Source organism: Eschrichtius robustus, chromosome 6, assembly GCF_028021215.1.
Source record: "Eschrichtius robustus isolate mEscRob2 chromosome 6, mEscRob2.pri, whole genome shotgun sequence".
Taxonomy (NCBI): Eukaryota; Metazoa; Chordata; class Mammalia; order Artiodactyla; family Eschrichtiidae; genus Eschrichtius; species Eschrichtius robustus.
Window position 1 is genome coordinate 22098095 of NC_090829.1, and position 25501 is coordinate 22123595.

Sequence of the window (25501 nt, forward strand, 5' to 3'; positions counted from 1 at the left end):
CACCGAGCTGATCTCCCTGTGCTATGCGGCTGCTTCCCACTAGTTATCTATTTTACATTTGGTAGTGTATATATGTCCATGACACTCTCTTACCCTGTCACATCTCACCCCACCCCCTCCCCATATCCTCAAGTCCATTCTCTAGTAGGTCTGTGTCTTTATTCCCGTCTTGCCACTAGGTTCTTCATGGCCTTTTTTTTTTTTTTTTTTTCCTTAGATTCCGTATATATGTGTTAGCATACTGTATTTGTTTTTCTCTTTCTGACTTACTTCACTCTGTATGACAGACTCTAACTCCATCCACCTCATTACAAATACCTCCATTTCATTTCTTTTTATGGCTGAGTAATATTCCATTGTATATATGTGCCACATCTTCTTTATCCATTCATCTGTCGATGGACATTTAGGTTGCTTCCATGTCCTGGCTATTGTAAATAGAGCTGCAATGAACATTTTGGTACATGACTCTTTTTGACCTATGGTTTTCTCAGGGTATATGCCCAGTATTGGGATTGCTGGGTCGTATGGTAGTTCTATTTGTAGTTTTTTCAGGAACCTCCATACTGTTCTCCATAGTGGCTGTATCAATTTACATTCCCACCAACAGTGCAAGAGTGTTCCCTTTCCTCCACACCCTCTCCAGCATTTATTGTTTCTAGATTTTTTGATGATGGCCATTCTGACCGGTGTGAGATGATATCTCATTGTAGTTTTGATTTGCATTTCTCTAATGATTAATGATGTTGAGCATTCTTTCATGTGTCTGTAGGCCATCTGTATATCTTCTTTGGAGAAATGTCTATTTAGGTCTTCTGCCCATTTTTGGATTGGGTTGTTGGTTTTTTTGTTATTGAGCTGCATGAGCTGCTTGTAAATCTTGGAGATTAATCCTTTGTCAGTTGCTTCATTTGCAAATATTTTCTCCCATTCTGATGGTTGTCTTTTGGTCTTGTTTATGGTTTCCTTTGCTGTGCAAAAGCTTTTAAGTTTCATTAGGTCCCATTTGTTTATTTGTGTTCTTATTTCCATTTCTCTGGGAGCTGGGTCAAAAAGAATCTTGCTGTGATGTATGTCATAGAGTGTTCTGCCTATGTTTTCCTCTAAGAGTTTGATAGTGTCTGCCCTTACACTTAGGTCTTTAATCCATTTTGAGTTTATTTTTGTGCATGGTGTCAGGGAGTGTTCTAATTTCATACTTTTACATGTACCTGTCCAATTTTCCCAGCACCACTTATTGAAGAGGCTGTCTTTTCTCCACTGTATATTCTTGCCACCTTTATCAAAGATAAGGTGACCATATGTGTGTGGGTTTATCTCCGGGCTTTCTATCCTGTTCCATTGATCTATATTTCTGTTTTTGTGCCAGTACCAAACTGTCTTGATTACTGAAGCTTTGTAATATAGTCTGAAGTCAGGGAGCCTGATTCCCCCAGCTCCATTTTTCGTTCTCAAGATTGCTTTGGCTATTCGGGGTCTTTTGTGTTTCCATACAAATTGTGAAATTTTTTGTTCTAGTTCTGTGAAAAATGCCAGTGGTAGTTTGATAGGGACTGCATTGAATCTGTAGATTGCTTTGGGTAGTAGAGTCATTTTCACAATGTTGATTCTTCCAATCCAGGAACATGGTATATCTCTCCATCTATTTGTATCATCTTTAATTTCTTTCATCAGTGTCTTATAATTTTCTGCATACAGGTCTTTTGTCTCCTTAGGTAGTTTTATTCCTAGATATTTTATTCTTTTTGTTGCAATGGTAAATGGGAGTGTTTTCTTAATTTCACTTTCAGATTTTTCGTCATTAGTGTATAGAAATGCAAGAGATTTCTGTGCATTAATTTTGTATCCTGCTACTTTACCAAATTCATTGATTAGCTCTAGGAGTTTTCTGGTAGCATCTTTAGGATTCTCTATGTATAGTATCATGTCATCTGCAAATAGTGACAGCTTTACTTCTTCTTTTCCGATTTGGATTCCTTTTATTTCTTTTTCTTCTCTGATTGCTGTGGCTAAAACTTCCAAAACTATGTTGAATAACAGTGGTGAGAGTGGGCAACCTTGTCTTCTTTCTCATCTTAGCGGAAATGGTTTCAGTTTTTCACCATTGAGAACGATGTTGGCTGTGGGTTTGTCATTTATGACCTTTATTATGTTGAGGTAAGTTCCCTCTATGCCTACTTTCTGGTGGGTTTTTATCATAAATGGGTGTTGAATTTTGTCGAAAGCTTTTTCTGCATCTATTGAGATGATCATATGGTTTGTATTCTTCAATTTGTTAATATGGTGTATCACATTGATTGATTTGCATATATAGAAGAATCCTTGCATTCCTGGGATAAATCCCACTGGATCATGGTGTATGATCCTTTTAATGTGCTGTTGGATTCTGTTTGCTAGGATTTTGTTGAAGATTTTTGCACCTATGTTCATCAGTGATATTGGCCTGTAGTTTTCTTTCTTTGTGATATCTTTGTCTGGTTTTGGTATCAGGGTGATGGTGGCCTCTTAGAATGAGTTTGGGAGTGTTCCTCCCTCTGCTATATTTTGGAAGAGTTTGAGAAGGATAAGTGTTAGTTCTTCTCTAAATGTTTGATAGAATTTGCCTGTGAAACTATCTGGTCCTGGGCTTTTGTTTCTTGGAAGATTTTTAATCACAGTTTCAATTTCAGTGCTTGTGGTTGGTCTGTTTATATTTTCTATTTCTTCCTGGTTCAGTCTCGGAAGGTTGTTCTTTTCTAAGAATTTGTCCATTTCTTCCAGGTTGTCCATTTTATTGACATACAGTTGCTTGTAGTAATCTCTAATGATCCTTTGTATTTCTGCAGTGTCGGTTGTTACTTCTCCTTTTTCATTGATTTGAGTCTTCTCTCTTTTTTTCTTGATGAGTCTGGCTAATGGTTTATCAATTTTCTTTATCTTCTCAAACCACCAGCTTTTAGTTTTACTGATCTTTGCTATTGTTTCCCTCATTTCTTTTTCATTTATCTCTACTCTGACCTTCATGATTTCTTTCCTTCTGCTAACTTTGGGGGTTTTTTGTTCTTCTTTCTCTAATTGCTTTAGGTATAAAGTTAGGTTGTTTGTTTGAGATGTTTCTTGTTTCTTGAGGTAGGATTGTATTGCTATAAACTTCCCACTTAGAACTTCTTTTGCTGCATCCCATAGGTTTTGGGTCATCGCGTTTTCATTGTCATTTGTTTCTAGGTATTTTTTGATTTTCTCAATTGATTTCTTCAGTGATGTCTTGGTTATTTAATAGTGTATTGTTTACCCTCTATGTGTTTGTGTTTTTTACAGTTTTCTTCCTATAATTGATATCTAGTCTTATAGCATTATGGTCAGAAAAGATAGTTGATGTGCTTTCAATTCTCTTAAATTTGCCAGGGCTTGATTTGTGACCCAAGATATGATCTATCCTGGAGAATGTTCCATGAGCACTTGAGAAGAAAGTGTATTCTGTTTTTTTTTTGGATGGAATGTCCTATAAATATCAATTCAGTCCATCTTGTTTAATGTGTCATTTAAAGCTTGTGTTTCCTTATTTATTTTCATTTTGGATGATCTGTCTATTGGTGAAAGTGGGATGTTAAAGTCCCCTACTATGATTATGTTACTGTTGATTTCCCCTTTTATGGATGTTAGCATTTGCCTTACGTATTGAGGTGCTCCTGTGTTGGGTGCATAAACATTTACAACTGTTATATCTTCTTCTTGGATTGATCCCTTGATCATTATGTAGTGTCCTTCTTTGTCTCCTGTAATAGTCTTTATTTTAAAGTCTATGTTGTCTGATATGAGAATTGCTACTCCAGTTTTCTTTTGATTTCCATTTGCATGGAATATCTTTTTCCATCCCCTCACTTTCAGTCTGTATGTGTCCCTAGGTCTGAAGTGGATCTCTTGTAGACAGCATATATATGGGTCTTGTTTTTGTATCCATTCAGCCAGTCTACGTCTTTTTGTTGGAGCATTTAATCCATTTACATTTAAGGTAATTACCAATATATATGTTCCTATTACCATTTTCTTAATTGTTTCGGGTTTGTTATCGTAGGTCTTTTCCTTCTCTTGTGTTTCCTGCCTAGAAAAGTTCCTTTAGCATTTGCTGTAAAGCTGGTTTGGTGGTGCTGAATTCTCTTAACTTTTGCTCGTCTGTTAAGGTTTTAATTTCTCTGTCGAATCTGAGTGAGATCCTTGTTGAGTAGAGTAATTTTGGTTGTAGGTTTTTCCCTTTCATCACTTTAAGTATGTCCTGCCACTCCCTTCTGGCTTGCAGAGTTTCTGCTGAACGATCAGCTGTTAACCTCATGGCGATTCCCTTCTATGTAATTTTTTGTTTTTCTCTTGCTGCTTTCAATATTTTTTCTTTGTATTTAACTTGTGATAGTTTGATTAATATGTGTCTTTGCGTGTTTCTCCTTGCATTTATCCTGTATGGGACTCTCTGCTCTGCCTGGACTTGATTGACTATTTCCTTTCCCATATTAGGGAAGTTTTCAACTATAATCTCTTCAAATATTTTCTCAGTCTCTTTCTTTTTCTTTTCTTCTTCTGGGACCCCTATAATTTGAATGTTGGTGCGTTTAATGTTGTCCCAAAGGTCTCTGAGACTGTCCTCAATTCTTTTCATTCTTTTTTCTTTATTCTGCTCTGTGGTAGTTACTTCCACTATTTTACCTTCCAGGTCATGTATCCATTCTTCTGCCTCAGTTATTCTGCTCTTGATTACTTCTAGAGAATTTTAAATTTCATTTATTGTGCTGTTCATCACTGTTTGTTTGCTCTTTAGTTCTTCTAGGTCCTTGTTAAACGTTTCTTGTATTTTCTCCATTCTATTTCCAAAATTTTGGGTCATCTTTAGTATCATTACTCTGAATTCTTTTTCTGGTAAACTGCCTATTTCCTCTTCATTTGTTTGGTCTGGTGGGTTTTTACTGTGCTCCTTCATCTGCTGTGTATTTCTCTGTCTTCTCTTTTTACTTAGCTTACTGTGTTTGGGGATCTCCTTTTCGCTGGCTGCAGGTTTTAGTTCCCATTGGTTTTGGTGTCTGCCCCCAGTGGCTAAGGTTGGTTCAGTGGGTTGTGTAGGTTTCCTGGTGGAGGGGACTGTTGCCTGTTTTCTGATGGATGAGGCTGGATCTTGTCTTTCTGGTGGGCAGGACCACATCCAGTGGTGTGTTTTGGGGTGTCTGTGACCTTATTATGATTTTAGGCAGCCTCTGTGCTAATGGGTGGGGTTGTGTTCCTGTCTTGCTAGTTGTTTGGCATAGGGTGTCCAGCACTGGAGCTTGCTGGTCGTTGAGTGGTGCTGGGTCGTAGCGTTGAGATGGAGATCTCTGGGAGAGCTCTCGTTGATTGATATTACAAGGGCCCAGGAGGTCTCTCATGGACCAATGTCCTGAACTCGTCTCTCCCACCTCAGAGGCTCAGGCCTGACACCTGGCCAGAGCACCAAGACCCTGTCAGCCACATGACTCAGAAGAAAATGGAGAAAAGGGGAAAAAAAACAAAGAAAAAAAAATAAAACAAAGTTATTAAAATAATTAAAAAGAATAAATATTATTAAAATAAAAAAGTAATTAAAAAAAGAAGAGAGCAACCAAAGCAATAAATAAATCCACCAATGATAACAAGCACTAAAAACTATACTAAAAAATGTGGGCAGACAGAACCTTAGGACAAATGGTAAGAGCAAACCTATATAGACAAAATCACACAAAGAAGCATACACATACACACTCACAAAAAGAGAAAAAGGAAAAAATTATATATATATATATATGGAAGAGAGCAACCAAATCAATAAACTAATCTACCAGCGATAATAAGCTGTAAATACTAAACTGAGATAAACATAAAACTAGAAACATATTAGACGCAGAAATGAAACCCCAAGTCTACAGTTGCTCCCAAAGTCCACCGCCTCAGTTTTGGGATGATTTGCTGTCTATTCAGGTATTCCACAGATGCAGGGTACATCAAGTTGATTGTGGAGGTTTAATCCGCTGCTCCTGAGCTTGCACGGAGAAATTTCCCTTTCTCTTCTTTGTTCGCACAGCGCCTGGGGTTCAGCTTTGGATTTCCCCTGCCTCTGCATGTAGGTCACCCTCTGGTGTCATTCTTCACACAGACAGGAGGAAGTTAAAGGAGCGACTGATTAGGGGGCTCTGGCTCACTCAGGCTGGGGGCAGGGAGAGGTACGGAATGGGGGGTGAGCCTGCAGCGGCAGAGGCCGGCATGACATTGCAACAGCCTGAGTCATGCCGTGTGTTCTCCCTGGGAAGTTGTCCCTGGATCATGGGACGCTGGCAGTGGCGGGCTACACAGGCTCCCAGGGGGGTGTGGATAGTGACCTGTGCTTGCACACAGGCTTCTTGGTGGTTGCAGCAGCAACCTTAGCGTTTCATGCCCATCTCTGGGATCTGAGCTGATAACCGAGGCTCACGCCCGTCTCTGGAGCTCAGTTAGGTGGTGCTCTGCCTTTTGTGGGCAGACAGGGAAGGAATCCCCTCTCCTGATGCACCCCAAAACAATGGTCTCTTGCCTCTTCGGCAGTTCCAGACTTTTTCCTGGACTCCCTCCTGGCTACCTGTGGTGCAGTAGCCCCCTTCAGGCTGTGTTCACGCAGCCAACCCTAGTCCTCTCCCTGCGGTCTGACCTCAAAAGCCCGAGCCTCAGCTCCCAGCCCCGGCCCGCCCCAGTGGGTGAGCAGACAAGCCTCTCAGGCTGGTGAGTGCTGGTCGGCACCGATCCTCTGTGCGGGAATCTCTCCACTTTGCCCTCCACACCCCTGTTGCTGCGCTCTCCTCCATGGCTCCGAAGCTTCCCCCGTCTGCCACCTGCAGTCTCTGCCCGCGAAGGGGCTTCCTAGTGTGTGGAAACTTTTCCTCCTTCACAGCTCCCTCCCAGAGGTGCAGGTCCCATCCCTATTCTTTTGTCTGTTTTTCCTTTTTTCTTTTGCCCCATCCAGGTACGTGGGGAGTTTCTTGCCTTTTGGGAGGTCTGAGGTCTTCTGCCAGCGTTCAGTAGGTGTTCTTTAGGAGCTGTTCCACATGTAGATGTATTTTTGATGTATTTGTGGGGAGGAAGGTGATCTCCATGTCTTACTCCTCCACCATCTTGAAGGTCCTCCCCTCCATTTTAAATATAGCAGTGCGTACATGTCAATCCCAAACCCCCTAACTATCCAAGTTTCTCTCTGAAGTGGGAGGGCTTAAAATCAACCTTTTTTGTAAAGTGTAGATTTCTCAGTTCAGCCCTAATTTGATATTCTGGGCATGAGTACCTCTTGTTGTGATTAGCATTTGTCCTTTCCATTTTATTACACCTAAAGTGAATACAGATGTCTTCGTGTAGAGTATGCTTTAAGAAACCTTTCTGCTCAGCCCTCCAGCGGTGTGGTCAATGTTCCCTGCCTGCCAAGTGTGTGTACTGGGAGGACAGAGTGTGCAGCTAGAGCAGATGGTACCACCCTCCATCGGGAGAGACCTCACCAATCTGGAAGAGAAGCCTTTGTAAGACCTATCATTTTCCCTAAAGCTGATGTCAAGAACCTGGGCATGTTTGCTCCAACAGACTAGGTGCATGCTGGGGGTGTAGTGTTTCTCAAGGGGATGCTATGGCCATTTCAGGTGAGATGGTTCTTGATGATATAAGACTGGCCTGCTCAAGGCAGGACATTTAGCACCCTTGACTCTTGCCCAATAAAGGCCATTAGCAATCCCCAGTCACTGTGATGAACAAAATCAGACACACAACACCTCCCACCCCCTCAATGAACTTTCCCCGTGAGGCAGTACTGGCCCTGGATGAGATTTTGCAAATTCACAGGATGCAGTCATTAGCCAATGATATTCAGGAAAATAAAGATGTGAAAGCTGTGACTGGTAAGTGTAAGGTACTTCAAGGAGCCAGACTGCTTTTTAATGACACATGTGACACACATTCAAAATACTTCTGACGGTGAAATGAGCTCCACATTCAGCCTCTCCCGATCTCAAACATGGACAGGGAGTTAACCAGAAGTATGTGGCTTTTCTACAACATAATAACAGTGAGGAGAGCTAACTCTTAGGTAGTGCGTACGTCATGCCAGTCACTGTTAAGCACTTTGCATATATTAACTCATTTAATCCTTCCAACAACCAAGAATGCTATGAGGTAACTATTGCTAATATTGTCCCATTTCACAGATGAGAAAGCAGGCACGGAGAGATAAGTGACTTGCCCGAGGTCACACAGGTAGTTAATAGAGGTAGGATTCGAGCCCAGCCTCTCTGGCTCCAGAGCCAGACGTTTACCACCCATGCTTGGATGAGGATGTGGAAATGAAGTTCCCCACCCCCGGAGCTCTGTAGACATAGAGCTCTGCCTGGTTACTTTCACCGCAAATGCCCCAGCTGTGCAATACAGAGAAAAATGAGTTCCTCTGAGATTGGGATTTTTCTGAGAGGTGGTGGATCATGTTTCAAGTATCAGGAATAGGATATGTAATCATGATCTGGGTGGAAACTATGGTTGGTAAATTATAAGCTTTTTTGTTTCATGACCCCTTTATGCTCTTAAACATTGCTAATGACTCTGAAGAGCTTTTATCTATGTGGGTTATATCTATCGATATTTACTGTTTTAGAAACTAAAACTAAGAAACTTACAAATGCTTATTTATTAACTTATTTAAAAATCACAATAATAAACACATTCCAGGTTAACATATATAACATAATTTGATCCAAAAAATACAGTTTCCAAAACAAAATTAGTGTGAAGAGTGGCATCATGTACATTTTTGCAATCTCTTCAATGTCTGCCTTGAATATCCTCATATCTTCTCTGCCTTCAATCTTTTGTGATATGCCTTTTAGGTCAAAGTATGTGAAGAAAAAAAATATGGCCTCACCCAGATATATAGTTGGAAAAGGGAGGAGTATTTTAATCTCTTCAGATAATTGTAGCTATTCTTCTCTGATACTGTACCAGAACTCCATAAGCAATGGTTTCTTAAAGTTTAGCTACAATACCATAAAGTATCTGAAATCACATCAATGAACTTATTATACACTGCTGCATTAAAATCCATTGGTCTAATTCACACTTTGAATGAATCTTTTACCCATACATTCTGTGTAACAGTATGCATTGGTCATTTAGAAGTTATTGATTTATGGTTAAGTAGATCTTTCAAAAGTTGACATATTTCATTATACATTATCCAACAGTCAGTCATTAATAGCACTACTCACTTCATCAGAAAAGTATTAAAGCATTGGTAAATTGTCACACTCTCTATGGCAGACACAAATTTTCCATAATTGAAGTCTCAAATTTATCATTGGCAACCACTACTATGAGTTCTTTTCCTTAAAGTGACAGGCTTACTTTAAAAGAAAGTTTGCCACACACTCAAGTTTGAATAAACATAGTTTGTCTGTCAATCATTCCTTCAGGTAAAAATAGCATCCCCTACAAAAACGTCCTAGTTTAGCTCCCATTCAACTTAAATCACATGAATGTTTTTCCTAGAGACAAACCAGTGTACTTTGCTCTGCAAAGATGTTTTATGTGTACTTTCTATTTTGTCACACAGAATATTAAAATACATGTACTCAAGGATTGAGATTTAATAAAATGGGTAATATTTACCACATCATTAAAGTCATTCTTAAGTGAAATTGGCCTTCTTTCTTTCTTTATTTATTTTTACAGTGACTATATGTCACATAGAATGCAGTCAGGTGCTACTACGGCACCAGCACTTTTATTCACCACTGGTTTTATAACAACAATGCAAATATCAACACAGGGACAAAGTCAAATAATGTCTTAGTGTTCATATGATGATGATTTTGACTTTGTGGACATAGCAGAAAGGGCCTTGGGGATCCAAGGGGTCTACAGATTACACTTTGAGAACCCCTCTCCTGGAACATCACACCCACATGAAAGAACAGAGAGCACAGGAGTTAGATTCAAAGGGTCTAGACGTCGGTCCTTGATCCACTCCTTACTATCAAAGTGACCTTGGGTGAACCAGGTAATCTCTCTGAGACTCAGTTTCCTCACCTGAAAAATAGAATCAACCCAATCTGTTGGTCAAGGGTATGCAAGAGTAGGAACAAAATACATTCTAAAAATCAATTTCATTCATTCATTCATCAATTTCTTTCATTCATTCATTCATTCATTTCCCCCAGAATCTTCTGGGAGGAATTAGGAGACAACTACACCAATTTCTGCTAGTGTGTCAGGAGGCGTGTTACTGCAGAGGAAAAGGTAATTGTGAGATAGAGGTAGGTGATAAGGGGCTGGAGCCATGGAAACCCCACCATCCAGCCCCAGACACTGCAGGGGCTCCTCTTCCGGTCTGGCCCCTCCAGGGGGCTCTTGGTGAAGCTGAGTTCAGCCACCTTAGGCCACAGCCACTGTGAGATAGCCCCATGCCGCTGGCCCCATTTCCCCACAGAACCCGTTGCTGGTCCCAAGTGCGTGTGCATCTGTGCGTTGCACTCCCACACACAGGTCCTGACACACTGTCTCCCACCCCAGAAAGCAGATTGGAAAGCAAGATTTTTTTTTTACATTTTTTTTTGAATTTTATTTTATTTTTTTATACAGCAGGTTCTTATTAGTTATCCATTTTATACATATTAGTGTATATATGTCAATCCCAATCTCCCAATTCATCCCACCACCACCCCCCCGCCACTTTCCCCCTTTGGTGTCCATACGTTTGTTCTCTACATCTGTGTCTCTATTTCTGTCCTGCAAACTGGTTCATTTGTACCAGTTTTCTAGGAAAGCTAGATTTTTAAAGTGCTATTGTTACTGAGTACAAGCTTCCTCTGCTCACCACATGACAGGCCAATAAATCAGGAGACAAGGTGTTGAGGCAAGGAATAGCAACTTTATTCAGAAAGCCAGGCATCTGAGAAGTTGGCAAACTAATATCCTAGAGTACCATCAGGGTCTGGATGCTAGTTTCTTTTATAGAACAGAGATGGGGACGAGGTGAGGATGTAAAGTAAAAAGGCCATAAGTCTTACAAAACATCTCCTGGTTTGGCCAGCCTAGGGGAGGGGATGTGTTAATTTCTTCTTTCTTGCAGCCATTCACAGGTAGGCAGGGTCAGAATGTTTCCCTGTGAGCTGAACTAAGGCACTTTAGTTTAACATTTAGGCAGAAGGGCAATGTTCCCCAATAGAGGCCATTATGTATGCCAGTAGCTATAGACAACATCCTTTTAGTGATCATAGTAACAAAAAGCAACAGAGAGCAAAGGTTAAAGTAAAAGAAACAGATCCAACATGGAGTCAGATCTTGTTCTTCCCTGTTACAATATTTTTTATATAGAAACCATTAGGTCTGATCTTTTACTTTTAAGTACATCACCCTCCCACTATAGTGCTTTATTAGTTACAACGAATTCTAGCGACAGGCCTCACAAAAGATCAAGACAGCCCAATGTGTCATTCACAGATACTGGGAACCGCAGTTTTAAATATCCTTCCTCCTCAGGATTCTATCCCAGGACATTCCTTCCACAGTCTCTCTCTCAACTTGTTGTGCTTTTAATTTGCTATTTGATGTGATTCTAAGTAAAGAAAAATTTTTAAATGATTAGCATAGATTTTACAATTTATCTTTATACTGTGCAATGCCAATTTGTTTCAAATGCAAACAGAAGAGCGGTTAACTGCTGTGCAGAATCTCTGAAAATTACAGCATTTGCATGTTCTAGCTCAGGTATGCATATGTATTTAATTCTTTATCAGAGCATTGTAAAGGCTACACAAATGGTACTCGAAGGTTTTCATTTCACTTCTTGATATGCGCATATTCTATCAACATTCTCTACATTTGACTTGCTGATAGTAAGGACGGACAGGTGTGAAAAGAAAAGGAATAATGGATTGTTTTATCTTTCCTTTTCTTCTCTGTCATCATTTTCAGCATAAGTGATTGGCTACTACAGGGAAGTAGCATAGTAAGAAAGGACAGCACAAGGTTCTTTGGTTGCTTGCCATTTTCTGTGTTCACAACAATTTTGGTTCAAACAGAGGGGTAGCCTCTCGGGGCTGTCAGCTCCCTGCTTAGTGGACTATTCAGTCGTAGCTGTCATATGCTTACCTTGTTCTGTCTCTGAGTCCCCCTGAATGCCACTCCCCGATCCCCATATCGTGGGTCCACCATAATGCTGTGCTTAAGGTGCATCCTGAACGCTAGATATGAACAGAGAGCAAGGAACGGGGAGGCATGCCTATTACACCCATCTCCACTGCTCAGAACACGCTCCATCATCCCATCTGCCTTCATTTACAAAACCCAAGTTCAAAGATAAAATTATTAAGAATTTCAACATGGTGACAGCAGAGGTGTCAACCTAGCTCAGGGCCCTCTTGAGCACGTGGCCCCCATGTACCTCTCAGGTCACACACCCATGAAACTGGCCCTACCCCATTGCCTCTACTCTGGCCACATGGGTCTCTGCAGTCCCACGTCCCTTCCTTCTGAAGGGCGCTACAGTGTGCTGCCCCCTCTGCCTGAAACTCAGTCCCCTCCCTCGTGGCCTGGGCGCCCCCCTGTTTCTCCTCCTGTGATCTCAGCTCAGCCATCACATCCTTAGCTTAGACCTTCCTGCCTGACCTGCCCAGGTCAGAAGTCTCTTAGCACCAAGAAGCCCTCCTTCAATGCATGTATCACCAGCACCATCCTTCATAAAGGTAGGTGATTATCTGATTCCTTATTTTGTTCATCACTGTTTTGCCAGTGCTGGGTGCACAGTCCCTAATAAATATGAGGTGAGCGAATGGATGAATAAACAAATGAATGTTTTTGCAACCAGAACACACAAGTCAGATGAAGAGGTGGGTTAAACGAGTGTGGCGTGAATTCTAGTTCTTGTGTAAGGGGAGCTAAGTCCCATCTCAGTCTGAGCTGGTGCAAACTAAGTGAGCATGGCATAACCCTTGTGCACTTCACTGTCTCTTCTAGGAGGTAATGAAGACTTGAGGATCGGGTATCTTTACCCCTTAAGGTATACAAGCCATTTTTTTTGTGTCTCCAGCCCCAGCATGGTGCCTTGCACTTACTTACTCCATCCTCAGAAAATTCTGGTTCTACTGAGTTGAATTGAGCTGAATTTAGTTCGATGAAAATACGTTGCCCTGAGGTTTACTTTTTCTTACCTTCCTCTTGTGTCTGCATTTGCCCCTCCTCCTTTGTCTTTTCCTCCTTCCTCTCCTTTCTTCTTGTTCAGGATTTCTAAGCCTTGAGAACTACTTTAGGTGTCATCAAATATCTCCAACAGAAAATTACCCTCATTTCTATTCAGTTTAATTGGACTCTTCAAAGAGAAATGGGTCTTAGAATCATGGCTGTAGTTGGGCACTCCAGAGAACACCCCAGAACCAGTCTGGGCTCATTTGCTGCTAATATTCCCATATTGGCATTGATCTTGGGATAGAATCTCAAGGCAGGCATGTCAGAAATCCATCCCTTAAACCCCAGCCAATTCAGAGCAGAAATGAAAGTTGAGGAGGCAATGTAACCTATTCTCCCGCCCTGAAGGCTGCAGAGCTAGCCTTGTCTGAGAGGCAGTACTGGCCTGAGCTACAGCGATGGAATGGGAACCAGCCTTCTTGTTAGAGCCTGGCCCACAAGCTGTCTGTCTTGTCCATTATTCCACAACTACATTCGAGAAATGGCCAGGAGGGAATGTAGTGAAAATGGAGTGTTCATAATGAAATTGAGGATCGACGAAATAATAAAAAACAAAAGCCTAAAGGTAAAACTGGTATTGACTGACCATCTCAGAAAACATTGTCAGTAAGAGATCGGGGCACGCTTCCTATAAGTAAAATGGGGTGGGGACTTTCTCTCCTGAGTGAGCCTTGAGTGGGAATGTAGAATGTTACTGGAAGCAATTCCCTTGGCGGTCCCCTTAGAAGTTATGGGGCTGCTTGGAGATGGCGCGGTGGGGCAGAAAGGGCGTGGAGTTAGGACTCAGCCATACTTGGGGTTTACACCAACTTTTGCTCTGTGACCTTGAGCAAGTAATAACTCCTTTGATCCTTTTTGTTGTTGTTAATTTGTACAGATCGGTATAAAACATCTGCCTTGCCGGGTTGTTGTGACGATTAAACCAGATCACCTGGGGGGAGGTACAAAGCTCGATGCCTGACACAGAGCAGGCACGCAGTCATATTACCCCCTTCTCCTCACGGTGCCTGTTATTTATGGGCAGATGCCTGGCCACCCTGAGCGTGAGGACCCCCTTAAACTGTAGACTGTAGGCACCTCACCCTGGTCACAGCAGTGCAGCTGGGGCAATGTCAGACCAGGCTTGGGGCATGTCAGGTAGATGTTCTCCCTGCGACATTATCTCCTGGGCCCTTTTACAGGTGACACAGTTGAAACCCAGAGAGTCACTATAATTTGACTAAATCAACAAGTCAGTAGTGAACCTGGAACGTGACTCAGGCCCCAGCAGTTTTACTCCCCAGCAGCCTATAGCTGGACACCTTGCTGCCCATGTCATGTGACACTCACACACCCCTTTTGCACTATGAATGGTCTTTCTGGACATCTGCACATCGTCTCCCCAAAAAGCCTGTAAGCTCCCTCAACACAGGAAGAGAACGTGTCTCAAATCTTCAGTACTTTCCAGGACATTTACTACAGGGCTTACAGTCAGGGTTCAAGAAATAAACATCCATCAACTGAGATAAAGAAGATATTTTTGTGGCCTTGTTTTAGTGCTGAGAAATAGCTATAATACACATGAACCCAGCTGATGGAGAGAAATGTATTCATTGCACAACATGGTCAGCTCTTTAAGAAGTTGGCTTTTCAGGCTCCACAGGGATTCTGGAACTCACATAAACTCACCCCCGCTGTTTGGAGAGAACATGGCAACTCCAAGTGGTGTCCCTGTCCCCGCAGGGAAGTGGTAGGTGAGAGACGGGAAGGAGGGGGGAGGGGAGAAGGGGGAGGGGAGAAGGGGGAAGGGGCTACAGCAACGCGGGGTGCTTAAACCAAGAGTAAAGGACAGAGGCAAGCAGCGCTGCTTACATTTACTGAGCAAACAGATCACCTGGGGACCCTAATTAAGTTAGCAGCTGCAAACTATTATATATAGGCTGGGTAAACAACAAGGTCCTACTATATAGCACAGGGAACTATATCCAATATCCTGTGATAAACCATGTGGAAAAGAATATAAAAAAGAATATATATATATATATATATATATATATATATATATAATCGAATCACTTTGCTGTACAGCAGAAATTAACACAATATTGTAAATCAACTATACTTCAAAAAAAAAAAAAAAAAGACATCATGGACACACCAGAAAAAAAAAAGATGCATATCCTGACTCAGGAGGTTCAGGTGGGACCTGGGAGTCTGTATTCCTAACAAGTTCCCCAGGGATGCCCAGGCCGCTGCTTCACAGAGCACACTTTGAAGACTCAAGGATGTTGTCACAAAACAAAAGACAGTGAAAGCTTTGGCCTTTTTCTCCTTTCCTCTGCAGTCATTTGTCTTTTGACCGCGGGCAAATTCCTTAATCTCATACTGGGCAGAGGGCAAGCGAGAAACCTCCTAGGAAAAGTGGCAAACTGAGACAATCAGCCAGCTCCCCTGCACGATGATCACCCACACACCCCACTTTTTCTGCCGGGTACACCAGATGGGGCACATTTCAGTCTTACCATCCAGGACATGAACGTGTTGGTATGAGTCTCTAACGGCTGCTTCTGCTTTGACAATTATCTGTGTGGAGGAAATGGTCTGGTTTTGGGTTTGCAAATCTGGTCCAGTCGAAGCTCTGTGTTCAGTCTGGCCGTTCTCAGGATCCCCGCTCTCTGCCTTCCATCCTCCTGCAGGGGAAATCTGTGCATTCAAGATCCATGGCCAGGAGCTGCCCTTCGAGGCCGTGGTGCTCAACAAGACGTCGGGAGAGGGCCGGCTCCGCGCCAGGAGCCCCATCGACTGTGAGCTGCAAAAGGAGTACACGTTCATTATCCAGGCCTACGATTGCGGCACGGGGCCCCAGGAGACGGCCTGGAAGAAATCGCACAAGTGAGTGACCTGATGGAGCTCCCTGGACCCCTCCCACCCCTGCCCGCCCATCTCCGTTCACACGCTGCTCTTCAGATATGCATGTGCAGTGGTCACACCATGCTGCTCTAGCCTGCCCGACTGCTGGCCAGGTCCCCAGGCCCCTACAGGCATCAGCGCGGGTCTCCTTCTACCCCTAGAATACTCCACCCCTCTGCTTCACATGAAGATACTCCCATTTTACCATCAGGACTGAGTTCAGATGTCACTTCCTCTGGGAAGCCTTCTGTCAGCCAGCCCATCCCTGCAGACCTCGTTGAGACCTTTCCCTGGATTTCTGCCAGACTGTGTGCTTCTCTCTGTCACAGCACTTTTCATTTGGGGTTGTAACTCTCAAATAGAGTTTAGCACAGCGCCTAACCCAGAGTAAGAGTGGTTCAGTTCTTACTGGATGGAGTGAATGAACAGCGGAGGGAATGGGGAGATGATCTAGAGGAAATGTGTTGCCTAAAGCTGGGTAACTAGGAAGGTCAGAGAAGGGGAGGCACCTCTCTGGGGTGGATTCATCTCAGAGGATCGGAGCAAGGACAGGTAAAGGGGTCTCAATGGGAGGGAGGACAGAGCACTCAGACAACAGCCACCCCGACTGTCTAGTGGTTTCTCTACTCTCCTGACCTTGGGACCTGAGTCAGTACCCGTGGGAGGTGTGGGAGGATGGTGCGAGTCTTTCTTTACCGCCATCTCTTCCTTCCCGTGTGTGGTCCTAGGGCCGTGGTCCATATCCAGGTGAAGGACGTCAATGAGTTTGCTCCCACCTTCAAAGAGCCGGCCTACAAGGCCGTTGTGACAGAGGGCAAGATCTACGACAGCATCCTGCAGGTGGAGGCTGTCGACGAGGACTGCTCCCCGCAGTACAGCCAGATTTGCAACTACGAAATCGTCACAACTGATGTGCCTTTTGCCATCGACAGAAACGGTGAGTGTCCTGAGAGGACCCCGGTGAACGGAAGCAGGGAAACAGCTCCACCCCCCCACCCCTTTGAAGGCCAAGGGAGGGCTCTGAATGCACTTGGCAGGTGACACCGCCCTTGCTATCCCTGATGTAGGCTCTGTAACCCAGAACTCAGCCCTGCGCTAGAAGGGATGACCTTATGTAATCGGCAGCCCGGCCAGGTCTAAACCACCCCAGAAACCTCCTCAGTGAATAGTCTATAGAACTCACAATGCCACGCATTTGGATACTGAAGACAGGTTGGTTTTCTGGTAGAATTTTCCTGCTGTCATCCAGATGTGAACCATGCCATCAACTCCGCCACATCTGAGTTTCCTGTATAACACGTTGTAACATGAGCCACACCACAACAATCTGCTCCCAGACAGAGAGAAGCTAAAAGAGAAGGTGCAGATTTTGGAAACACCGTCCAAGCTATAGATCCATTCAGGAATCTTTAAAGCTCTTGCCAAGGGTTTTTGAGAACTTCCACCCCAGTGAGAATGAGGAATGAAAGACCCCTCCCACCACACTCCAGTCTCAAACTAAACTTACTGAACTGAAAACAATCCTAGAAAGCCATTTGGATATTTCCCCATCACCATTATTAAAAAACTCATTGCAGTGTAAACACCACAGCCAGAGGCCCAATCAACTCAGCCCACTTTAACTGTAATTCTCAATAACTTGATATTAATCAAATATATTGTTTCATTATTAGCATGAGTGTGTGAGTATACGTACATTATCCTCACTTTGTTTCAAATAGGATTTAACTGCTCAATGATGGGAAAGTTGCAAAACCTGAGGCTCATCCACGCTGTAAATGTTTATTAAGTGCCAGGCACAGTGCTGGGAACTGGGAATAGAGATAGAGGGGAAGTCAAAACAGAAGTGGGCCTGCCCACATGGAGCTTACCGTCTAGCAAAAAAAAATCAAAATAAAAAATAGAAAGTCAGGCAGCGTCAAGGGTGAGGGTGGTGCACAAAGCGTGCCATGAACTAGGGCTAGGCAGCGAATTAGCCCTCAGCCTCCTGGTAGCCAATGCCTAGAAGGAAATACCATCAGTCACCTGCTCGCAAATCTTCAGTGCTTCCTGTGTCTCTTGATGTTGAGACCAGGGAGAAACTTACCCTATGACAGAGTCTTCTGCATCCTGAGAATTGCAGCAGATTCCATAGGGCATGGAGGCCAAGGAGACACCCTCATCCTTGGTCTCCTGGAGTTTATGATCTGTCTCAGAAGATGAAACCAATATTCATCAAGCAGACAAAATGGTAATAAGGAAGTTTCCTTAAAAGATGCTCAAACACGTGGCCAGTGTCAGTTACACACCTGGACATCACTAGATGCTAAGTGTGTAGGACACTAGATCAACACATGAGAAAGCAAAGGAGAAAATACTGGACTTTAAAGTTTGGTTCAGGACTAAGAAGCAGGTAATTTCAATTAGAAGAACTGCTCCTGACAGCTTTTCCTACAGGCCCTATAAATTGGCTGGCTTGTCCCCACCACACAGACATACATGACACATGCACACACGTACACACACACACGCCACTCTACAAAATATGAAACAACTGCTTTGTATGTTTCTGGTTCCCTATGATCAGTCTATGTCCACAAGAGCTGTGGAACTTGGGGAGTGACAAGTCCTTGCTGAAGAGCTAGACAGGACGGGGGGGAGGGTATCTGGAACAAGTGGTCAAGCTGCCCTTGGCCTCCTGCCTTAGTTCTGGAGAGCCACAACCCGGGAGAGAGGAGATGCAAATTCCTTCACCTGAGGGTAAACTGCCCCAGTCATGAAGATAATTACTCACCTTGATGAGCCATTTCACTAACACATGCCAGTTTATTTACCTAGCTGTCTCATTAAAAGTGAGTAATGGTCCTTTGCCAGGCCTTTGTGTCCAGCGTTGGTTTACAGCCTGAGACGAAGAGGAGAGCCGGCACTCCGGGGAGTGTGCCCCCGCCTCCCTGCCTGCCCCGCCCAGCCCATGGCGAGGTTTACAAAAGCAGTTCTCAAGTAATGAAGGCAGGACCTAAGGGCAGACACAGAAGCAGCTCCCATTCTAATGAGCTTCCCAGTTGGCCCGTATCCATCACTTCTCCCAGTGACCTTCCCAGCTCCTTGAAGAAGTTCTTTGCATGCACATTAGAAAAAGTACTGCTGGGCTTCCCTGGTGGCACAGTGGTTAAGAATCCACCTGCCAATGCAGGGGACATGGGTTCCAGCCCTGGCCCGGGAGGATTCCACATGCTGCAGAGAAACTAAGCCCGTGCACCACAACTACTGAGCCCGCGTGCCACAACTACTGAAGCCCGCACACCTAGAGCCCGTGCTCCACAACAAGAGAAGCCACCGCAATGAGAAGCCCACGCACCACAACAAAGAGTAGCCCCGGCTTGCCACACCTAGAGAAAGCCCGCGTGCAGCAATGAAGACCCAACGCAGCCAAAAATAAAATAAATAAAATAAAATAAATTAATTAAAAAAAAAAAAAGAAGGAGTACTGTTGAGTTGGGCTCCACTCATTCACGCCCCAGGACTTTTTCTTTTAATGCAAGACTCAACCTCTTCCAACCGGAAGTCTTCGGCCTCCCTTCCCTTGAATTCCTCCCCTGAAAAATCATGGCAGTAACAGTCCCTTCCCCATTGTGGGGTAGTGAGGCCTCAGGGAGAGGCAGTGCCTGGGGATGACGTTCACAAGGTACTTAGCACATAGTGTTCCATTCATGGTGCCATGATTATTAGATATTTACCTGGGTGACTGGGACATGAAAGATATTCATTCCCCACGGATTTACAGACTGAAATTATGAGCAAATAACTGAGTTGGTGGCATTACCTCCCTCTTGGGAAATTCTGGATCCATTTCAGACGGCTTCCAGCCCCCCATCTTCTAGCATTTGGCTGGTCTCTCTGAGATTGGTAGGGCTTAGTTCCTCACTTCCATTGAACTGATGGAAATACTGATTCCTAAAGCATGAAGAGCTGGCCATATAGCACCTGTCACCCCAGTGGCAGAGTGGGGACTGGAGCCAGGTCCCCTGAGTGTTGGTGCCAAAGCCTTTTCACCAGTGATATTATCACTGTCCTCAGTGACATTTGACAGGAACGCATGGCAATGGTATTTAAGTGCAAAAATACAAAGTTGTGTCTTAATCCTACGCCTACCACTCTGTGTATGTGTGTGTGCGTGAGAGAGAGAGGTCCTTGACAAGTTACTTAAACCTGGCCTCAGATCCTCACTGTAACATGGGAATTCAGTACTGCGCTCAGCCAGGGGTGGGAATGATGGCTGAGGAAGCAGCAGGGCTGTCAGTGACACCCGGTCTCCACTTGGCAGACTTTTCTACTTTCCAAGCAGTGGTTGGTCTCATGCAGCCTCTGCTGAGCCCTCCGCAGGCTGCCCTGGTGAGTAACAGGTGTCGGACACCTATGAGCACAGTGTGTCCTCAAGTCTGTTCTCCAAGTACATGAAAACACTTCTCTTCCACCTGAATGGAAGAGAAACGCACGTCCTTTGTGGAAAACAAGGGAAGCACAGAAAAGTATGAAGAAGAAGTAAGTCACCTGTAATCCCACCAAAGAGAACCACTACTGACATTTTACCAGCGCTTTTTCTATGAAGCTCTTGAACAAAATAAGGCCACGCTTTCCTTGCTTTTCTTTATCTTCCCCTTTTCACTTAACATTCGATTGTGTAGATTTTTTCCCTCCATAAACATGCTTCATAATTAGCACTTTTAGCATGAACAGCAGTCCGTCTAAGCAGAGAATCAGGCTTAGCTTGTCTCTTACTATTGGGCATCCAGTTTCTTTACTCTTTTTCAATGTAATAAATAATGCTTAGATGAACATATTTGCACCTTTGTCTGCAATTTTTATCATTTTTTCTGGAGTCAGTTGTTAGACGTGGAATTGCATGGCCAAAAGGTATGAACACTTGCAAAGTGACTGGCCTGCATAAGTTTCCAAAAGGGCAACTCCGATTTAAATTCCATCAGAAGGAGGGTGCAGGTAAGTGCGCTTGTCTCGTTGCAACCCCTACTCCACCTGAGGTTTTAAAAAATACCTTCACTATGACACATGGTAGGTACGGATAGTTCTTTGAGAGTTAACCTTCCCAAGTTCATTTGGAACAGAGAAATAAGCCCAGAGATCAGTACTCACCTGGGTTAACTGTGGACTCAGTTCTCCTGAGAAGGCACCACTAGGAGAAATCATTCACATGTGGGGAAAATAATACAATTGTCACAGAAGCAAAAAGGAGGGCTGTTTCTGATCTTTCAAAATGTTTTTAAATGTGTGACTTAGCCAAACACGACCCTTCCCTCTACAACCATCAGTGAAAATATTATACTCTGATACTTCAAATCCTGTGCTCTGAAACCCATTCTCCCATGCGTGAAGTCGGTGGTGGTGGAGAAAGTAAAGTAGTTTCTCAGTTTCATTAAGACTTCTTACAGAAGGGGAGCTGCCGTAAATTGAGCCAAGGATTGCAGGCTCGTGTGTTTATTTTTATTTTTCTACCGCAATCAATAGTGTTTGGTCTGCTGAATGTCACACGGACAGTAAACCCTGAGCCTTCCTCTTCTACAAGGTGTATCTTTTGAGAGCCATTTAACTTTAAAGAAAGTGAAAACATTTTGTTCAAAATTCAAGTCGATGTTGCTGAAACATACTTCTCGTGGTCCTATTACAGTGCTTCCACCTGGCAGAAGTCCTCCCCTGTGATGGCTTTAACCATGAACTAATTTGTTAACAGAAGCCACAGGGAATGTTACCAACCCCATACTGAGCTGTTCCAGGTGTGCTCGGGGCCCCGAGCTGAGACTGAAACAAATATTTGGAGAAAAAGGAAAGGGATTCTGAACATCCGCCACAAGGCCAAAGATACAGCAAACACATTTTTATTCAGAGATTCTTGACTGGCTTTGTTAAAGGAAACTTGACTTCCAATCACTGGCTGCAGTTGGATTTTTAGAAACAGTCCAGAGCAGATAGCAGAAGAAATGATTCCAATTCTTGGTCCAATGTCTTGGGCAACTTCGTACCCCCTGACCCTCCACACCCTTACATATGCTCACATTCGTAGCACCTGCCCATGGCCTCATGCTGAGTACTGTCTTACTAATATTGAGTGATGGGTGGATGAATTTTTTCCTATCTTTAACGCGTGATGTGGCTTTTCTAATTTTCCAAACTTTCTTGGGTTAGTCCCTGTTGTCTCAATTTGCATGAACAATATACATCAGTTGGAATGGAAGAAAGCTCATTAAAAAGTTTCCCCTTAGTTTTGATGAAATATAAAAATATACCTGAGTCACACAGACATAGAGAACAGACCTGTGGTTGCCAAGGGGGTTGTTTGGGATTAGCAGATGCAAACTAGTATTACATAGGACGGATGAACAAGGTCCTACAATATAGCACAGGGAAGTATATTCAATATCCTGTGATAAATCATAATGGAAAAGAATATGAAAAAGAATGTATATATATGTATAAATGAATCACTTTGCTGTACAGCAGAAATTAACACAGCATTGTAAATCAACTATACTTCAATAAATTTTTTTTTTTAATTTTAACAAAGGTGCACAAAAATGAAATATATATACCTGAGTCAGCCATTCCATGTTTGTGTATTTGCTTGTTGGTTTATTTGGAGTTTTATTGTTTTTTTAACATCTTTATTGGAGTATAATTGCTTTACAATGGTGTGTTAGTTTCTGCTTTATAACAAAGTGAATCAGTTATACATATACATATGTCCCCATATCTCTTCCCTCTTGCGTCTCCCTCCCTCTCACCCTCCCTATCCCACCCCTCTAGGTGGTCACAAAGCACGGAGCTGATCTCCCTGTGCTATGCGGCTGCTTCCCACTAGCTATCGGTTTTACATTTAGTAGTGTATATATGTCCATGCCACTCTCTTGATTTCGCTTCTGGCAAAGGATGATGATATCATTTGAATTCTAATTTGCTGTCAGCTCCACCAATGAAAAAAAAAAGCCAGAATGAAATTATTCTCAACAAAGGGAGACTTTAATCTCTGGGAATCAAAAAGTAAAAAGTATTAAATGCACTTCAGGCCTTGATTCACTTTTTGAAACGAAAATTGTATTTCAGCAAAAATAGTCAATTAAAAGTTTGCTCATTAATTGTCAACTATTTATTTCTGAACCATAATATCAAACCGACAGGAACAAAAACACACAAATGGCTCAGAAACAATGTCTGGTCTCTCTTGGAGAAGAAAAATGTCTTTGCCACCAGGGCAAGGAATCTGTTATTCTGTGTAGCTTTCAGAAGAGAGGTCACACGTTTTCTCGTATTGATTTTACTTCCTATTTGGTAGCAAAATAATGTAAGAAGAGGCAATGAACATTCTTGGCGAAGAGCCCAGATGTTAAAAAATACGTGTCAGGACGTTTCTGAATTCCATCTTTTTCCCAGAGATTTCATGTCAGATGAGCATACGTTGCCCTACATTAGGGACACAGCCTAATGTAGGGTTAGTTTGGTGCAGTTTAGGGTGGTCTTCTGTAGGGTTAATGTTGGCGCAGTTTAGGGTGGTCTTCTGACGACCCCGTACTTAACACAACCAGTTGGATTCCAGATGTGTGTGCAGAATTACCTGGCAGTTCCGTTCCACAGCTGGGGTGGCTCCGGCCAGCGGTTCCTGAGAAGCTGCCACCAAGGCACAAGCAGGCCACATGTGGAAGCCACGTCCCTACTTGCCCTAGTCTTTACAAAGAGATAGGGAAAGGGGACATTTTATTCTGGTGAAGGTTGGAAGAGGGCAGAAGGGATTTTGAAGAACTGCAACGTGGTTAAGTTGATCTGAAATGATTTTCAATGTCCCTGTATCTTCAGGCAACGTCAGGAACACGGAGAAGCTGAGCTATGACAAGCAACACCAGTATGAGATCCTGGTGACCGCCTACGACTGTGGACAGAAGCCTGCAGTGCAGGACACCCTGGTGCAGGTGGACGTGAAGCCAGTTTGCAAGCCTGGCTGGCAAGGTGGGCCTGCTCTCGTCAGTCCTGTTGGGGGAAGGCAGCTTGGCCAGGTGTATAGGAGGTGCTGGACTTGCCCTCCAATCATCACAATGCATCACTAGAGGAATTTGTAAAGCACAGACACTCTGCTGTGAGAAAGAGTACCTGTTTGTTCTTACAACTCCTGGGCGGTATAGTACCCCCATTTTACAGCTGAGAATGTCCAGGGCAACTCCTCTAACTCGTGTGCCCAGTTTGTCCAGTGTGCCCTTTCTCAAGTCTCATGACATCTTCCTATCAATAGGAATTATCCCACAGTGCTCAGGAGAAAGGGCCAATTCACTTTACCTAAGGGTTCGGAGTTCAGCTGGTGCATTTCAAGTTTTGATAATTGCTCAGCACCTGGGGAAGGTTTCGTGTTCCTTGGGCTTGCACAGAGGGCGTACAGGCAGAGGCTGGAGATCCAGAATCCAGCCTCTGTGTTAGGGGGTTTCTAAAGTGTTGGCTCTGGTAATGGAGAAGCAATGGCCTTCGATGGAGGTGGATATTTCTGCTAGTTTAGATCTTTTAGGATGCAAAGACAGAAGGTTCAGGTTACCCTTTGAGGATGGAGGTGTAGCAATGAACTAAGGGGAAATAAGGATGGGAAGGCCAGCTGCAGAGATGGAGCTCGCAGAGGATTGGTTGGTTTATGGAATAACAAGAGCTCTTGTGGTGGCACCAGTAGTTCTGGTGGCCGAGCAGGGATGCTGGAGTTATCTCTGTGCCACCATTTTGGTTGTTGATGCTGTTGCAGGGTTCTGCTTACACATAACTTAGGGCGCTCCATGGTTTCATCCACTTTATGCCTTCTGTCTGCTGCCTTCCCTTCATAGGTCTTTAAATCTTCAGGGCCCCTGTTATATTCTTTCTCTTTCTCTTTCTCTATCTCTATCTCTCTGTATCTTTCATTCTTAACTCCCCAAGAGAGGGTGCGATTAGCTGTGTTGATCATTCATGTCCCTATGGGACAGGCTGATGCCAGACCACATATAGGTCACTGGTCAGACTTTGAATGGCTGCCTTTTACTCAGGCATTTATTCCTAATCCAATTCAGCAGGCCAGACTGGCAGGACCTCATGGTGCAACGCAAGGACACCTGAGGACCCACCTGGGTCATTGCCCTCAGATCGTCCCCTGCACAACTTTATCTTCCTTAATCTTGCAACTAGAAAGATGGGAGGGGGTAATTAAATCCACCTCTGGAGAGAATCGGAATCATTTGCCTTTGAACAAAGTAGACAAGGTGAAATGCTGAGTAGAGGAGACATAGCTAAGACATATGAGAGGTAAAGAACAAAGGAGAGTCTTCTCTGTGTCCATCTATTTCAAGCAAGAGACAGAGAAAAAGGAACAAGCCAGAGTGGGAAACTGTGTGTCCCTGACCTC

At 43.5% G+C, this 25501-nt stretch overlaps 1 protein-coding gene across 1 annotated transcript in view; it reads left to right on the plus strand.

Annotated features, from left to right (window-relative positions):
• The window catches only part of CLSTN2 (calsyntenin 2), a 643926-nt gene that overhangs the window by 474567 nt on the left and 143858 nt on the right, over positions 1-25501 (plus strand). The window contains exons 3-5 of the mRNA XM_068545999.1: positions 15894-16089; positions 16836-17044; positions 23947-24096. Of these exons, the coding sequence (XP_068402100.1) occupies positions 15894-16089; positions 16836-17044; positions 23947-24096 (555 nt within the window). The remainder of the gene's footprint in view (positions 1-15893; positions 16090-16835; positions 17045-23946; positions 24097-25501) is intronic.